Source organism: Falco punctatus, assembly GCF_963210335.1.
Source record: "Falco punctatus genome assembly, chromosome: 1".
NCBI lineage: Eukaryota > Metazoa > Chordata > Aves > Falconiformes > Falconidae > Falco > Falco punctatus.
Window position 1 is genome coordinate 117683262 of NC_137580.1, and position 13262 is coordinate 117696523.

The 13262-nt window shown below is 47.1% G+C and overlaps 1 protein-coding gene across 2 annotated transcripts in view; it reads right to left on the reverse strand.

Moving 5' to 3' along the window:
* The window catches only part of DNAH9 (dynein axonemal heavy chain 9), a 209062-nt gene that overhangs the window by 89444 nt on the left and 106356 nt on the right, over positions 1–13262 (reverse strand). For both annotated transcript variants that reach the window (XR_013929074.1, XM_080393177.1), the window contains 4 exons: positions 6143–6331; positions 4591–4826; positions 2358–2480; positions 125–329 (listed from right to left, as the gene is read on the reverse strand). Coding sequence is in view for 1 of the 2 variants with exons in the window: in XM_080393177.1 (XP_080249303.1) it covers positions 125–329; positions 2358–2480; positions 4591–4826; positions 6143–6331 (753 nt within the window). In the remaining variant the exon portion in view is untranslated. The remainder of the gene's footprint in view (positions 1–124; positions 330–2357; positions 2481–4590; positions 4827–6142; positions 6332–13262) is intronic.

The window sequence follows — 13262 nt, forward strand, 5'->3', positions numbered from 1 at the left end:
CGATCTCTGCAACCTTGCAAGTGAAATGCTATTTATTTGGAATTACAATAGTAGGGTTTTTATTATTATTAATGTTTTTATTATTATCTATGCTCGTTCCCAGTGTAAACTCTCAGCTACTGACCTTAAGCTCTTCCAAGTCTGGCCTCTCCATGTTGACCACCGCCGCCAGCAGCTGCTCCTCCAGGCCATCCCGTGTGACGGTGAAGTTGATGAGGGTGCACTGCGCCTGCAGCTCAGGCTGGAAATGGGGGTTTGCCAGCTTGGTGTGGAGGATGAGACGGAAAGCAGGGTTGAAGTCACACTCCTTGTCCCCAATCTTAATGTACCTGAAATCAGAGCAAAAGGGGCATGAGTGCATCTCTTCCACAAGGTTTCACCCAGAGACAAATGGTTCTATCAGTCAATGGCACCTGCCAGCGTGGGACTTTGCACTCTTCACACAGAAATCACTATTAAAGCACAAAGTATTTAAAATCAGACAGGCCTGAGTCACTCCTGATTTAGAAGAAAAACCCCAGACTGTTGGCTCTGAATTTTGGATCCTGTTGGAGGAGGCTCACAGCTTCCAGCAGCAGGACAGCCAGTTCAACCATGAACCCTCATTGGTTTTTACAGAGGCTTTATTCTACCTAAATCTGGAGTTACATGGAGGAAAAGCCTCTCAGCGTGGAGATTTTAATTAGCCACAGCTAGAATCGTCGACTCTGTTGGCTCAGATCAGGCCAGCTCTGTGGTCACACTGAGCTCAAGCAGTGAAGCCAGATGAGGAGAGCGGCTGGCTGCCGTTCCTGGGAGGTAACATCACTCAGGGATGCCCAGCCTCCTCCTGTTCTGCAGTTCTGGCACCAAGTCTAAAATTTAAACAGAGACCGCAGGAATCAACATGCTCTGAGTCCAGGTTTAACAAAGCCCATGGGAGCCAGAGGAAAGGAGAAACTGGAAACGCTTTCAGGGATGCAGTTGGAGGGTTACGGGAGCAGTGCTGTTATCGCCAGAGTTTGAATGCACTTTGCAGTCAAACAGCTGCTCACAAGGTGTCCTCTCAGCCACCTCGACTGCTTTTCCAGCTGTGCAACCGAGGCAGAGAGAAATCACACAGCACACGCAGCTCACAGCAGCGCCCAGAAACACTGCTGAGAGCCCTGACTTCAAAAAACCTCGCTCTGGGACCACCAGCATCTATCTGTGGGGTCTGGGAAAACATGAAACCCACGGACTTTTGGTTTGATTTATGACTTATTTACCCTTTCTTAGGAAACATGGGATCTTACAGGGAGTTTTAAGAGCAGAGACATTATTGTCCCAAAAGGCAGTGACTCAGTTTTTCACTCAAGGGTCCCACCACCTCTGCTGTACCCTCATCTTCACCTTGAAAAATGTCAGTCCCCTTCACTGGGACCATCACTGCCTCTGAAATGATCCTTCCCCTCCGTCCTGCAGCTGAGCCCACAGCCATTCACCCTTTGCACACTGTTTTCCCCTGCAAACTTGCCAGACAGCTTGCCTTTCCCTGCAGTTTGCATCACCCTAGGATATTTTAGGCAAGTAAAGAAATGATCCTTGAAGAGCTGAAGGAATGTGAAAGGCTGAGCTTAACAGGCTTTCTATTATTTACTGCCCAAAGCCAAGAGCAGGGCTGCACGGCGAGGCATGGCCACGGGCTCAGAGGTCAGCCCACGCGGGCTCCTCTCGGCAGCGGAGCTCCTTAAAAGCCCAAGTGACATCCATCCTTCTGAAGGCAGATGACTTCAGTCTGCAAAAGCAAGCGAAACATCAAAAGAGTCCCTGAATCAAGTTTGGCGCTGAGCATGAGGTTTTGATTATTGCCGTTATTCAAGCACACGCTAAAAATGTGCTTATTTTACATTGCACACAGAAAGGAGGAAGAAGTGAACTCCCTGGCTGCCCTTCTCGCTGCCCTCCTCTCGGCTGGAGGGTGACCAGAAGCTGCCACGGAGAACCTAACCTCATTAAGAAACACTTATATATTCTTAATGCTTAAACCTGTAGCTGTATGCCGTGTTTGCTAAAATTCAAAGTAGCTATTTTGGTAGTAATTCAGTGGCAGGACAGCCAGTTACAGACACCAAGGTCACTATACAAAAGGAAAATTACAGGTCTGTCTTTTACATGAGGTTTCAATGACACTGTCCAACAAAACAAAAAATCTGGGTTTATTTCAAAGCCATCCTATGACTGAATCACCTGCGATTGCCTGATTTAAAACGCCCTCGCTTCTGAGGGCAGGATGTCAGCACTGCTGCATACGAACACCCACCGCCTGAGGTCAGGAACAGAAGCACAACACCCAAACAACCCTTTCACACCTGCCGTTAAACCTCCCCGAAGCTCACCTTCCTTTCTTGATGGTTTCACGTCCCAATAATGGCCCCAAAACTGGATCCACAGATTCCTCCAGGTTTTCAATCAAAACCAGTTCTCCTGCAGCCAGGGCTCGTTCCATCGTGTCCAGGTACCTGTAGGAAACAGCACTGGTACCCAGTACAGCAAGGCTGGGTGTGACAGGGACGGAGGGGTGCTCCACACTGCGACGGCAGCTACATGCACATGCCAGCAGAGAGGGAAAGAGGAGTAAGATGGTGCCAACACATGATGCACAAAGTGGCATGGGCAGAGCCTTGGCTGGCTAGCAAGGAGAAATTAAGTCTTGGACTCTGAAGGTCAGACAAAAACAACGCTGTCGTCTTTGCCAAGAAAACAGCATGGGCATCAGTGAACAAAGATGGGACAGCTTAGAGTTATTTGTAGCAAATACTTTGTTTCCCCCAAAATCTGCTGGTGGAGTTAATCTTGTGTAAAAGCAAGGCCAAAGAGCAGGTTTCAGCTCTGGCTTGCCCAGGGTTTAGGGTCGCGTGAAGGACAGCTGCTTTCCTCACGAGGGAACTGGACCCCTTTGCCCAGTGCCGAACTGTGAAACAGGGATGCTCTGCGTTGGGAAGGGCAAGGTCAAGTGCTTGTGCTCTCTCCTTCAGGGCTGCTCTACACTTCACATAACTTACCTCTCTGCAAAGAGGTGAGAAGGGCCCTGGGCAGGTGGTGAGGATGCTCCAGGCACTGTTAACCCCATCACTGTTGCATTGCATCACTCCAGCTAACCCTGCTTGCTAAAATTTAGGTTTCTCATCTAAGCTAGAGAGTTTGGGACCCCAAGAGGTGGTAGATATACCTCAGACAGGAGTTCAGAGTAACATTTAGGCCCAACTTAAAGGGGCTGACACAATGCAAACCCCATCCCTGATCTGCAGTCCCTATTTTTCTTGAGTCCAGGGATTTTTTTATACAAAGAAACAGAGAGAATGACAGCAGCTGACCCCAAAGCGGCTCAAATGATCCTTTCCTGAAGGAGAGAGGGGTGTGGGTTTAAACCTCATAAAGCAGCATCATTTCCCAGATGATGAAACACTCCCTTATTTGCTGAACGATGCTTTTAAACAAAGCCCTGAGGTGTCACAGCAGCACACTGAGCTCCCCTCAGAGCCTGCCAGCCTGATGTGGGGCCAGGGAGGGAGGGGGGAAAGGAGATGCTGTGTTTGCACAGCAAGCTGTAATGGCAGCATGTGAATGCTACAGGGTCTGCTCCTCTTGTTCCATCCCAGAGGTCTGTATTTAGGTGCCACCTCTTGGATCCTTACTTTTCCACAGATTGCTCTGAATAACTGCAAGGCATGGTGACCATGTTGGTCAGGAAGCAGGATTTTGCTTTAATGAAAAACGAGCTGTATTTTCATCCCACGTGAGATCAAATCTATTAACTTCTTGTTACCCTGTATGAGGAAAGCAGAGGAGCCACCAGCAAAACAACGTGGGCAACCCCAAGACATCTCCAAATCTACATGAATTTGCAAGCATCAACCTTGGACCACTCTCACCTGTTGCCAATGTTTTGCTCCGGATTAAAAATTAAAAAAATAAATATCTCAGCACTCATATCCGAACAGGGATTTAGCTCTGGTGCTCCATCCCAGCTGTGACTCCTCTCTGTTGGGTAGAAATGGGTGCAAACTGAGATAGCAGAAGAGCAGACTGTGTGCTGACCAGAGAGATAAGAGCCAGGAGTGGCAAAGCCTTCCCATAAAAGATTTGGCCAGATCAATGCTGAGGTGCTGCAATGAGAGCCTCCATGCTGGTGCCCACATGGCAGCGGAGTTTGCCCACCTGGTCTGCAGGGTATGGTGACCCTCATGGCAGCTTCACCTTCCACACCCATGCCCCCTCTCTTCTTCCAAGGCGTGGGAAGCCCTACTCGCCCTCCTGGGTGAAACCAAGTCAGGACATGACAGAAGACGAGCTTGATGGAGGATGCCTAGCCTCCAGCACACAGCTCTCTCCTTTCTCAGTTTCAGAGGAGTTTCTATGGTAACTGAGCCAAGCACTAAACAGACCCTCTATTTAATGAGAAGTCCCTATCATTTTGCTAATGAATAAGCAGCTGATGCACAAATACATTTGAGGGTTTTCCTCAATATAATTGGCTCAGATGGCTGCAGTTAAATGTACGCTGTTCACCAAATACCACAGGCAGACAACCGTTAAAAGGTATTATTATGTGATAAGGTTGATGTTTACCCCTTCTGCCCAATCCGGATCACTCTGAGGTCTTCACCATACTTTGTTTTGATCCATTTGATACCCTGCAGCTGGGGGTCCACCATGAGGGGCCAGCGCTCACAGTTGGTGAGGATGGTGGCATTTTCAGTGGACATCCGATCAGCTGGCAGACCCTCGTTCTGCCAAGCCGCGACATCAGCATCATCTGTCAGCATGGTCAGAGGATCGAGGGATGGAGTTATGGGGATTGGCACCTGGGAAGAAAGGAGAAATCCTTCCTAACGTGTCGATAAAAAGCAGCGAGTGTGATTTGCAATGTATTCCAGAGATGAGCAAGGAAAATACTTGAAGAAAGGAAAGTTAGCTTAATTAAAAACTGCTAAGTCATATTTATCAGTGGATTCCCGTTCTACAGGATAGTTTTGATCCGGTTTTAAGTGTTTCCCAATCCTGTTGTGAATGAACACAAATTACGCAAGCAACCCAAAAATTCTTGCCTGCAATGCACTAAGCACCCCGAAGGGCCACAGCCCAGCCGAGCAGGCTCAGATCACACGCTGCCCTGTACAAGCTCACTGAGACAACAGCTTGGAAGAATGTAATTAACACCCTCGTAAGCCTGCTGGTGTGTTGCAAAACAGCATTAGCCATTCCAGAAACACTTCTCTGACATGGGAGGCCATTTCTGGGTGTGACAACCAGCAAGTTATCTGTGCCAGATACCTGAGCAGAATGGGCTTTCGATTCTCTGTTAGAAATACAGACACTTCCTTGAAATGTCTAACAACAGTCAGGTCACTTTCAGAACAATATTCCCTTCTTTAAATAAATTTTTGGCTAAGCATTAAGAAATGCAGAATGAAATTTTTCCTTTCTCATCCTAAGAAACTTGCTGGTTTTCTCAGCTTTTTGACCTGGGCATCACTGCTCCGTTGTGAGTGTATTTAAAAGCTTCTTGGTGTTTCACCAGGATTTATAACATATCCAGTTACTGTACTGATGTGCACAAGCTCAATCCTGCAGGAGACTGAGCACTTGCATTTACTGATGCATGAAAGGACCTGTTAAAAATCAGTGAAATATTAAACAAGTTTGAAGCATGATGGTCTCCATCTGGTCCAAACAGCAAGACATGGGTAAAACCAGCTGAGAGGCCTGGCCAGCATGAACAGAGCTTGTGTTCAGCATGAGGAACCATCTGGAGTTTTTCCAAGCCTACTACAGGGCTGGCAGTGAGCTCTGCCAGCTCCAGACAATTCCTTCTCCATGGTCTCTCTCTCCTTCTTAAGCCATCCCTGTGCCTGGTTATAACAGCACAGCATCGGCACCAGGCTCCACGTTTGGGTTGCTGCATCGAGGGTTTTCCTCTGTAGATGGAAGAAGCAGGTCCCTAGCACGGAGCAAGGACACCACAACACCTTCCCCAGAGAGGAGTAACTCGAGTGGGACTATGTCCTTCTCCTCAATCCATCTCAGTGGGAACACAGGGATACCCCTCATTTGTGGACATCAGAATTTACAGCCACGTTATTTTCAGTAACAGCAGCTTTTCAGAGAAATCAGGGCTTACTTTTAGCTGGTGCAAGTACGGCTTCCACATTCCATCCAGGAGGTCTTGACGGTATTTCTTTGTGAAGTAGCCCAGGTAGGAGATGAAGGCAGTGATCAGCAAGACATCTCCACACAAGGTGCTCTGCTGCTGCTTGAAGTCTTTCACAGCTTCAGCCCATCTCACGTTCTCAGAGGCGAGCCCGCCAACCTACAATTTCCCAAGTCAAATCGATAATTAGGGTGGTTCTTTAAATGATACCTCAGGACCTGGCGGTACCCATGTTCTTGACATCAATTGCCATTTGCTAAAGTTTAAAGCCTGGGGATGGGAAACATTCAAAGGCTGCTCCGCTACGCCCACTGCCCCATTCAGTGAAAGACTGGCCCTGCAGTCAAATCTCAGCTGTCTGCTCCACAACTCCTCTAAAATCATGAAGGCAGGATCCATCACTTCCCCAGCAGGAATTCACATAAAGATATCTGCATAAGGATGTCTGAGGCAGCCCATCAGCTGTTAATTGCTTTAATGCCACAGATCACAGCTCCTTACAGCCTCTCTCACACAGAGCACTCCTCTCCAACAGCCACAACCTTCAGCTGTTCCACACAATTTATTACCCCAGGTAGATGGGATTTTGATCACAACTCCCTTGGGTCTACATTTTTCTTTTGCTTAAGGCTCTGTGCAGAAAACACTTCCTCAAAGACATTTTTCACGAGCTGCCAATGCACAAACAGTCCAACTAGAGGCTTACCAGCTTTGAAGAGGGGACAGCATCTCCTTGTGAAAGAAGGTATCTCTACGTGCACAGACAACTTCTCTGAACATTGGTACTTTTCAGGGTACCACTGGTCCCTCGCTCCCTCCTGTGATTATAAAAGATACCCAGACACTTCCCACCCACCCCACCCCCCACCCGCGGCTTTTTCTTTTTTTAAAGAAAAAAGCTTCAGCTTGCTTTAACTGAGAAACACCCCTTGGAAATATCAATGGAATGCATTCTTCAAGGTTCACAAGCCAGAAAAACCCAAAACAGTTTTAAATTGGACTCATGGATTTGAGATCGAGAACGCCAAACTTCACAGTCAAATTCATAATCTCTCCTGTTGTCAAGGTGCTCTGGAAACATCTACCTAACGTACAGATCCCCCCGGCTCCCAGACCCCTGGTACCAGGGCCAGCCAGCACTTTCTAGCTTTCTTCTTCAGTATACAGTCCACAAGACCTTGGGGTTATTTCTCGTATTTCTCGTTTTCCTTAAAAATTCCTCTATATCCTTCACTTTCACAAACCTCTTCAAAGAAGGGGTGCTGCAAACGTGACTAACACGACACTGTGTATTTGTTCCAGGCCACTGTTAAATGTTATATAGGACCAGCTCTAACACCAACCCCTGTGAGAAGCCTTATGAACACCTTAAATAACTCGTTCCCCTAAACTGTGTTACTTTGCCACCTTAAACAGATATGCAGAACGCAGGTACCACCTTCAGATCCTCACTGAATTCCACCATCATGCATTCCAGCTTGGCCAAGCCCTATTTCTAGCAGACTTTTGCTGCCTTCTGAGGGTTAGGAATCACCTTCTCATTTCCAGCACAAATTTACTCCTGGCCGGTTTGTGCCATGGATTCTCACACAGACAGCTCTCCTTTCTCCCTCGTGTGCCTCCAGATGCTTTTGGAAACAGCCAGTACGTCATAGGGAAGGGGCTCTGCTTGGCTAAGCCCAGGAGCTGAACTCCTTCCCTCAACCACACAGCCCCAGCACCAGGACCAGCCTTGCAGGCCAGACCCGAGCTGGCCCCTGGCCCCTGGGCTGCTGGCACCAGCCTCGACAGGTGACTTGGGAGGCCAGGACAAACAAGCACCTGGTGACAGTTCCTGACATCATCCCCCAGCCTCCCACAACAGGAGGTTTAAGGACCTTCTGAAACAGAGCTTGTGTCTTTGTGCTTAAGAGCCACTGATGATTTTTTTCCTTCCTGGGACTAAGCTGTCGTGGATAGCAAACCCACCCTTCGGCACCTGCAGGCCTTCTGTAAAAAAATTACAGCCTCTGATGCACTGCCTGAACTTTTCAATTGCTAAAACCTGTTTGCACAGTGGAAAACCAGCAAACAATCGTGCTCACGTCACCTTCTCCATACCACTCACGATTTCAAGCCCTTAATACCTCATCTGCTGTCTCCTCTGGAGGTTGAAGAGCTTTAGCCTACTCAATAATTCCTCACACAGAAGAAGCCTTTTGATTGTCCTTGCAATCTTTATCCTTACCGCATGATGTAATCTTTATTATCCGGTTTCTTTTTGTTGTTACTTTCTCTGCACCATTTCCCATTCCACTATTTCCTTTGAGGTACGGCAGAGGGGGCGGAGGTACAGCTGCACATTCGAGATTTATTTAGCATGTATTTATATAGTAAGATTGTGATTTTTCTATGGTTTTCTTCTCTCTTCTTTTCCTAACAAACCCTAACATTCAATTCCAGCTTGGGTTTGTTGAGGTTTTTCTTTGCCTCTGGGAGCACAGAGCTCACATACTCACAGAACTCAACCCCATCAGTTCATTCCCGAATGATAATAACTAGCTCAGCATCACTTACAGGGCATGTAAAGTAAAAACTAATTTTGCCAGTACGCATTGCTTTACATTTATCTACTTGGCATTTCATACCTGCACCACCCAGGAATTTACAGTTCCTTACAGACAGTCTCTATCTGTTCTTTAATTGTATTGCTGGGAAACTCTGTGACATGCTTACACACCATCTAATCCAGATCATTCTGATGAACGCAAGAACTAATAGACACCTGCAAAACCAGCTCTGATGACCTTTCTGCCTTGATAAATCTGCCCCTTTGAACCAGTGAAAACTGCCTCCTGGGCAGCCTGGCTCCTTCCAGGAGCAGAAACAGAGGCTGCGGGTTTTCTTTGCCCTGGTCAACCTCAGATCTGTCCCCAAACCACTCCAGCTGAGTGACTCCTTCATGAACATCAACCACCACCCTACTGACAAAGCTGCAGAGGTCTCCCCAGTGCCTTTTGCTGATCTCTGCCTGTGCTGATTTTCCCTTCGCCTCACTAGAAAGTCTGCTTTTGGTATGACTGGGACCACATCTGCCTTTCTTAAGGCCACACAACACGTAGGACAAAGCCTGAATATATAGATTCAAACAATCCTCACCGGTTGCTGGTGATGTGCTCCTGCTTTAGAGACAATCTGCTATAAATCCATAGTGCCTGCTTCTTGCATTACTGAATTTCATCCTGTTCCTGTGGTTCCCCTATCCAGACCATCCAGTTATTTCAATTACAGTCATGCTCCTCTTTATCTGTGGGAATTCCCATTTTTATGTTCTCAGTCTTATAGGTCTGCCTTATGTATACCCACATACATTCAAGCAGAGCCATCTGACAGCTGGGAAATATCAAGGATCAGGCACAGCATGTGGAATACCTGCCCTGTTCCTCCACTGTTCTGGGCATTTGCTGGAGTGCAGCAGAAGCTGGACAGACCCACATCCCAGCCCCCATATCTGTTCTTATGCAATCCTACTTGTTGAAAAAAAAAGCAAAACACTGCTTTTAAGTTACCAGTTACTTGTAAGGATCGTAATCATAAATGATCCTTAATCTCAACTCCAGTAACAGTGCACAGATGTCCAGTTCCTCCACCTTTCCTTCGTAGTCTTTACAGATGAAGTACCTTGAAATCTTCCCTCCAGCCTCCTTGGGGTCAATTCTCACTGCTCTCGTAGCCTCTAAGACCAAGTCATCTTTATTGCTTTGATTTTTCTAATACTTGTAGAATGTCTACATACTCCTAATTAATTTATTGAGGTTATTTTTTTTTTATCCATTTAGATCTTAGAGGTCTTTATTTCTCCTTTGCTTGGGTCACACGTTACCGCCAGTTTTAGTACCTTAAAGAAATCCCAGGTCCCACCTCAGATCACAGAAGTCATTGGAATTCTTTTTATTTAGCAAGTAGCAAACTAAAAGCCATCTCATTTGATTACCTTTACCGCTTTGATAATGAAGGATGGTGAACAATCATTCCCTATTCACCTTCTGCATACCATTCATGATTTTATAGGCTTCTGTCACACCCACCCCTCCTACACGGTCTCTCTTCCAAAATGAAGAGTTCTAATCTATTGCCTCTCTTCACATATGGAAGCCGTTAAATACTTTGTTGTAGCATTTCTAGGTCACCTACAGCATTCTGAGATGGAGTAACCTGACTGTGTTCAGCACGTGAGACGTAGGCACCAACAGATCTGATACAATGACTGTTTAACTTCTGTTTCCTGATTTTTTCCTAACAATTACTAATATCCAATTTGCCTTTCTTCCTCCAGTCAAGTACCACGCTGCTGTTTCTGAAAACTCTCTGTAACAACTCCAAGAGCTCTTCTGTGCATGGTAATAGTGCAATTAGGACCTATCCATGTAAACGCATGATTACAGTTAGTTTTCCCTGTATGCATTATTTTGCATTTGTCATCACTAAATTTCATCTGCCACATTAGCACATATCCACTCCCAAATACCACCCATCAGCCAGCCTCCTTTTTCTGGTGCACAAATCCCTAGATATTCCCTTGTCCCTGTCCCTTGTATCCTGGAGCATCTTTCTTAAGTCATCCAAAGGCACTGTAAAACTTTGGCTTCCCTTCATCCCCTCGGTTCATTTTTTCCATCCAAGCAATGCTATCTGTGCTCAGTTAGGTGTATTCATCATACAACCTCAAATGTGTTAATTTCAAAGTCTGGGAACTTATTTCTACCCACAGCCACACAGATGACAGACCTTGGATGTCAAATAAATCGCACATCAGTAAGGGCTGTCAAGATCTATTCCTAGATCAAAGCCAGAGATGACACAGGAGATGGTGTGCATTGCACAGGAGTCAGTTAGGATGCAAGTAGTTCCTTGCATACACTGTAAAAGTGATCCAATTTTGACAGCAGTACTAGCAAGCTGTGTGCTTTCTAACCAGGCCTTTAAAAACAGCTAGTGGAGCTGGCACTGACATGACTTGCTTCTGTCTGTGTTTGCAGCTGCCTGTGCTCGCTGCTCCCTCAGCTCTGATGCCTGGTGGGAACTTCAAGGAACCCAACGGAGTCTCAGTCACATTGTTCCCAGGCCACGGGGTGGGCAGGAGATGTAACCAACATGGCCTGGGATGCAGCGTCCTTGCTCCTCCAGCATTTCTCTCCGTCTTATGGAAGGTATGATAAGATTTCACCTCTAAATAGGAACTCCTCTAAGCGAACGGATTGTCTGCTAAACCACAATACAAATGCTGTAGCTCATACCCCAGCCGCAGGCAGAGCGCGCCGACTGCACAGGGACAGAGTGCTTCTCTCCCCTCTCCCTACAAGTTGCATTGAACTCTAATAATTTCCACCAGTAGAAGTAACCTTGGCCTTGCCCAGACTTTTAAATCATCCCTGATCCTAATGATTTCCAGTGTTTTCCATATGACCCACAGCAAACAGAGACCCCTGGTAACGGAGCATCGGCACATGCTGCGGCATCAGCAGCATGAGAAGCCAGAGTTATTTTTCTCTCCTCATAACTAGGCTGGCAAGAGCCACGCTCTCCCCCATTAAAGCTCCAAAGAGGAGACTAAGGGGTGTCCGTTCAGGGACTTCAGTTCCAGGCGGGAGTTTGAGCAAACAGCCTGTGCTCCCCTCCCACATGATATAAGAGAGAGTTTCTGGATTTAGCGCGGACTCCTTTGCCCATCAGTGGCTTACGCTGCCTCAGGTCCTGAGGCTTAACTGACCCCAGGAGCCGGCAGCTGTCTGTGCAACACGTTTCTGGCTGCACTGCAGAAAGTTCCACGCTAGTAGGAAGTTGGAGCCCTCAGCGTGGCAGCAAGAGGTGAAACCCTTCCAGCAAACCCGCCACCGCTCCAAGCCTCTGGCTGGGAAGCAAAGGGGACAGCCCCCCCACTCCAGTCCCCAGACAACAGCCACACAGGGTCCCTGCAGGAAGCACTCTCCAGGTGGCTCATGCAATACTAAAGGGACTGCTATGTTTTTCCACCTTTTCCAGTGGTTTTCTGGCACAGAAACTGGGCAGGGTTAAGAGGGCTGGGAGTGAGAAAGCAGCAGAAAGATGATGAAGAGCCTATGTTCAGCATTAGGAGAGCTCCAAGCAACACTCAAATATTTTTCCAAATCTTTGCATTTGGAGACGTGGCCACAGCAGACACTGAATGGGACAGATATCTGGGTTTCTCCCCTTGTTTGCTGTTGCACCCTTTTTTTAGACTGCATACATTGTTCAGTGCAATATCTCTCTCAAGCATGTTTTGTGTGTTTGTGTGTACATGGGTATATCCATCTCTCAGCAAGCCATAGGAAAAAACCAGAATGCAAACAGTCCCACTCTATCCTTCTTTGCTTTATAAAAGCCCAGGGTTGACACTGGCTTCCCCAGGCTCTCAGCCTTTTATCTCTTATCAACGCCTGTGACTATCAGGCTGAAAAATTTACCCAGCCCCGGTGCGGCAGATGATGTTTACCAGCTAGGGATCAATAAAAAACACGCTGCTTTTTTTCTAGAGGAATCCAGGGCATTGCCCAGCACTCATCTTCCTCACCACTGCAGAGACTGTGCCAGTCATATGGTACTTCAGTTTTATGTGGTCCTAGATGCAGGAATAGAGATTTGCTTCCTCCTGGCCCTGCTTTTTCTCTAATGATGAAAGGAAAGGTGTTTCAGCCTGGGGAGAGTGCGTCCTAGCAGCAGCCGGTGGGCAGAAGACAACAACATTAGCAGACAGACTATGGAGGAAATAACATTTAGCCTGTCTCATCTATGCACATAGACAGAGACAGCCTGGGGAAGCTCTCCACGCTTTCAAACACAAAGCAAAACTGCTTTCCAGCCGCCCTGGACATCACCTGCATGAGCATGGGAGGACATGACTAATCATGGAGCAGCAATATACACCGTACTTGAGCGGACATCCAAATTCAGTCTAAATGAAAATGGCTTATCTACTTCAGCAAAAGGCTGACAGAAATAACAGCTGTATTCACTCAGGTATAGGCTTTCTACTTTAAAGTCCTTTATCTGCCCAGAAAATCAAACCACCCCCCTCTACCCAGGCTGCACG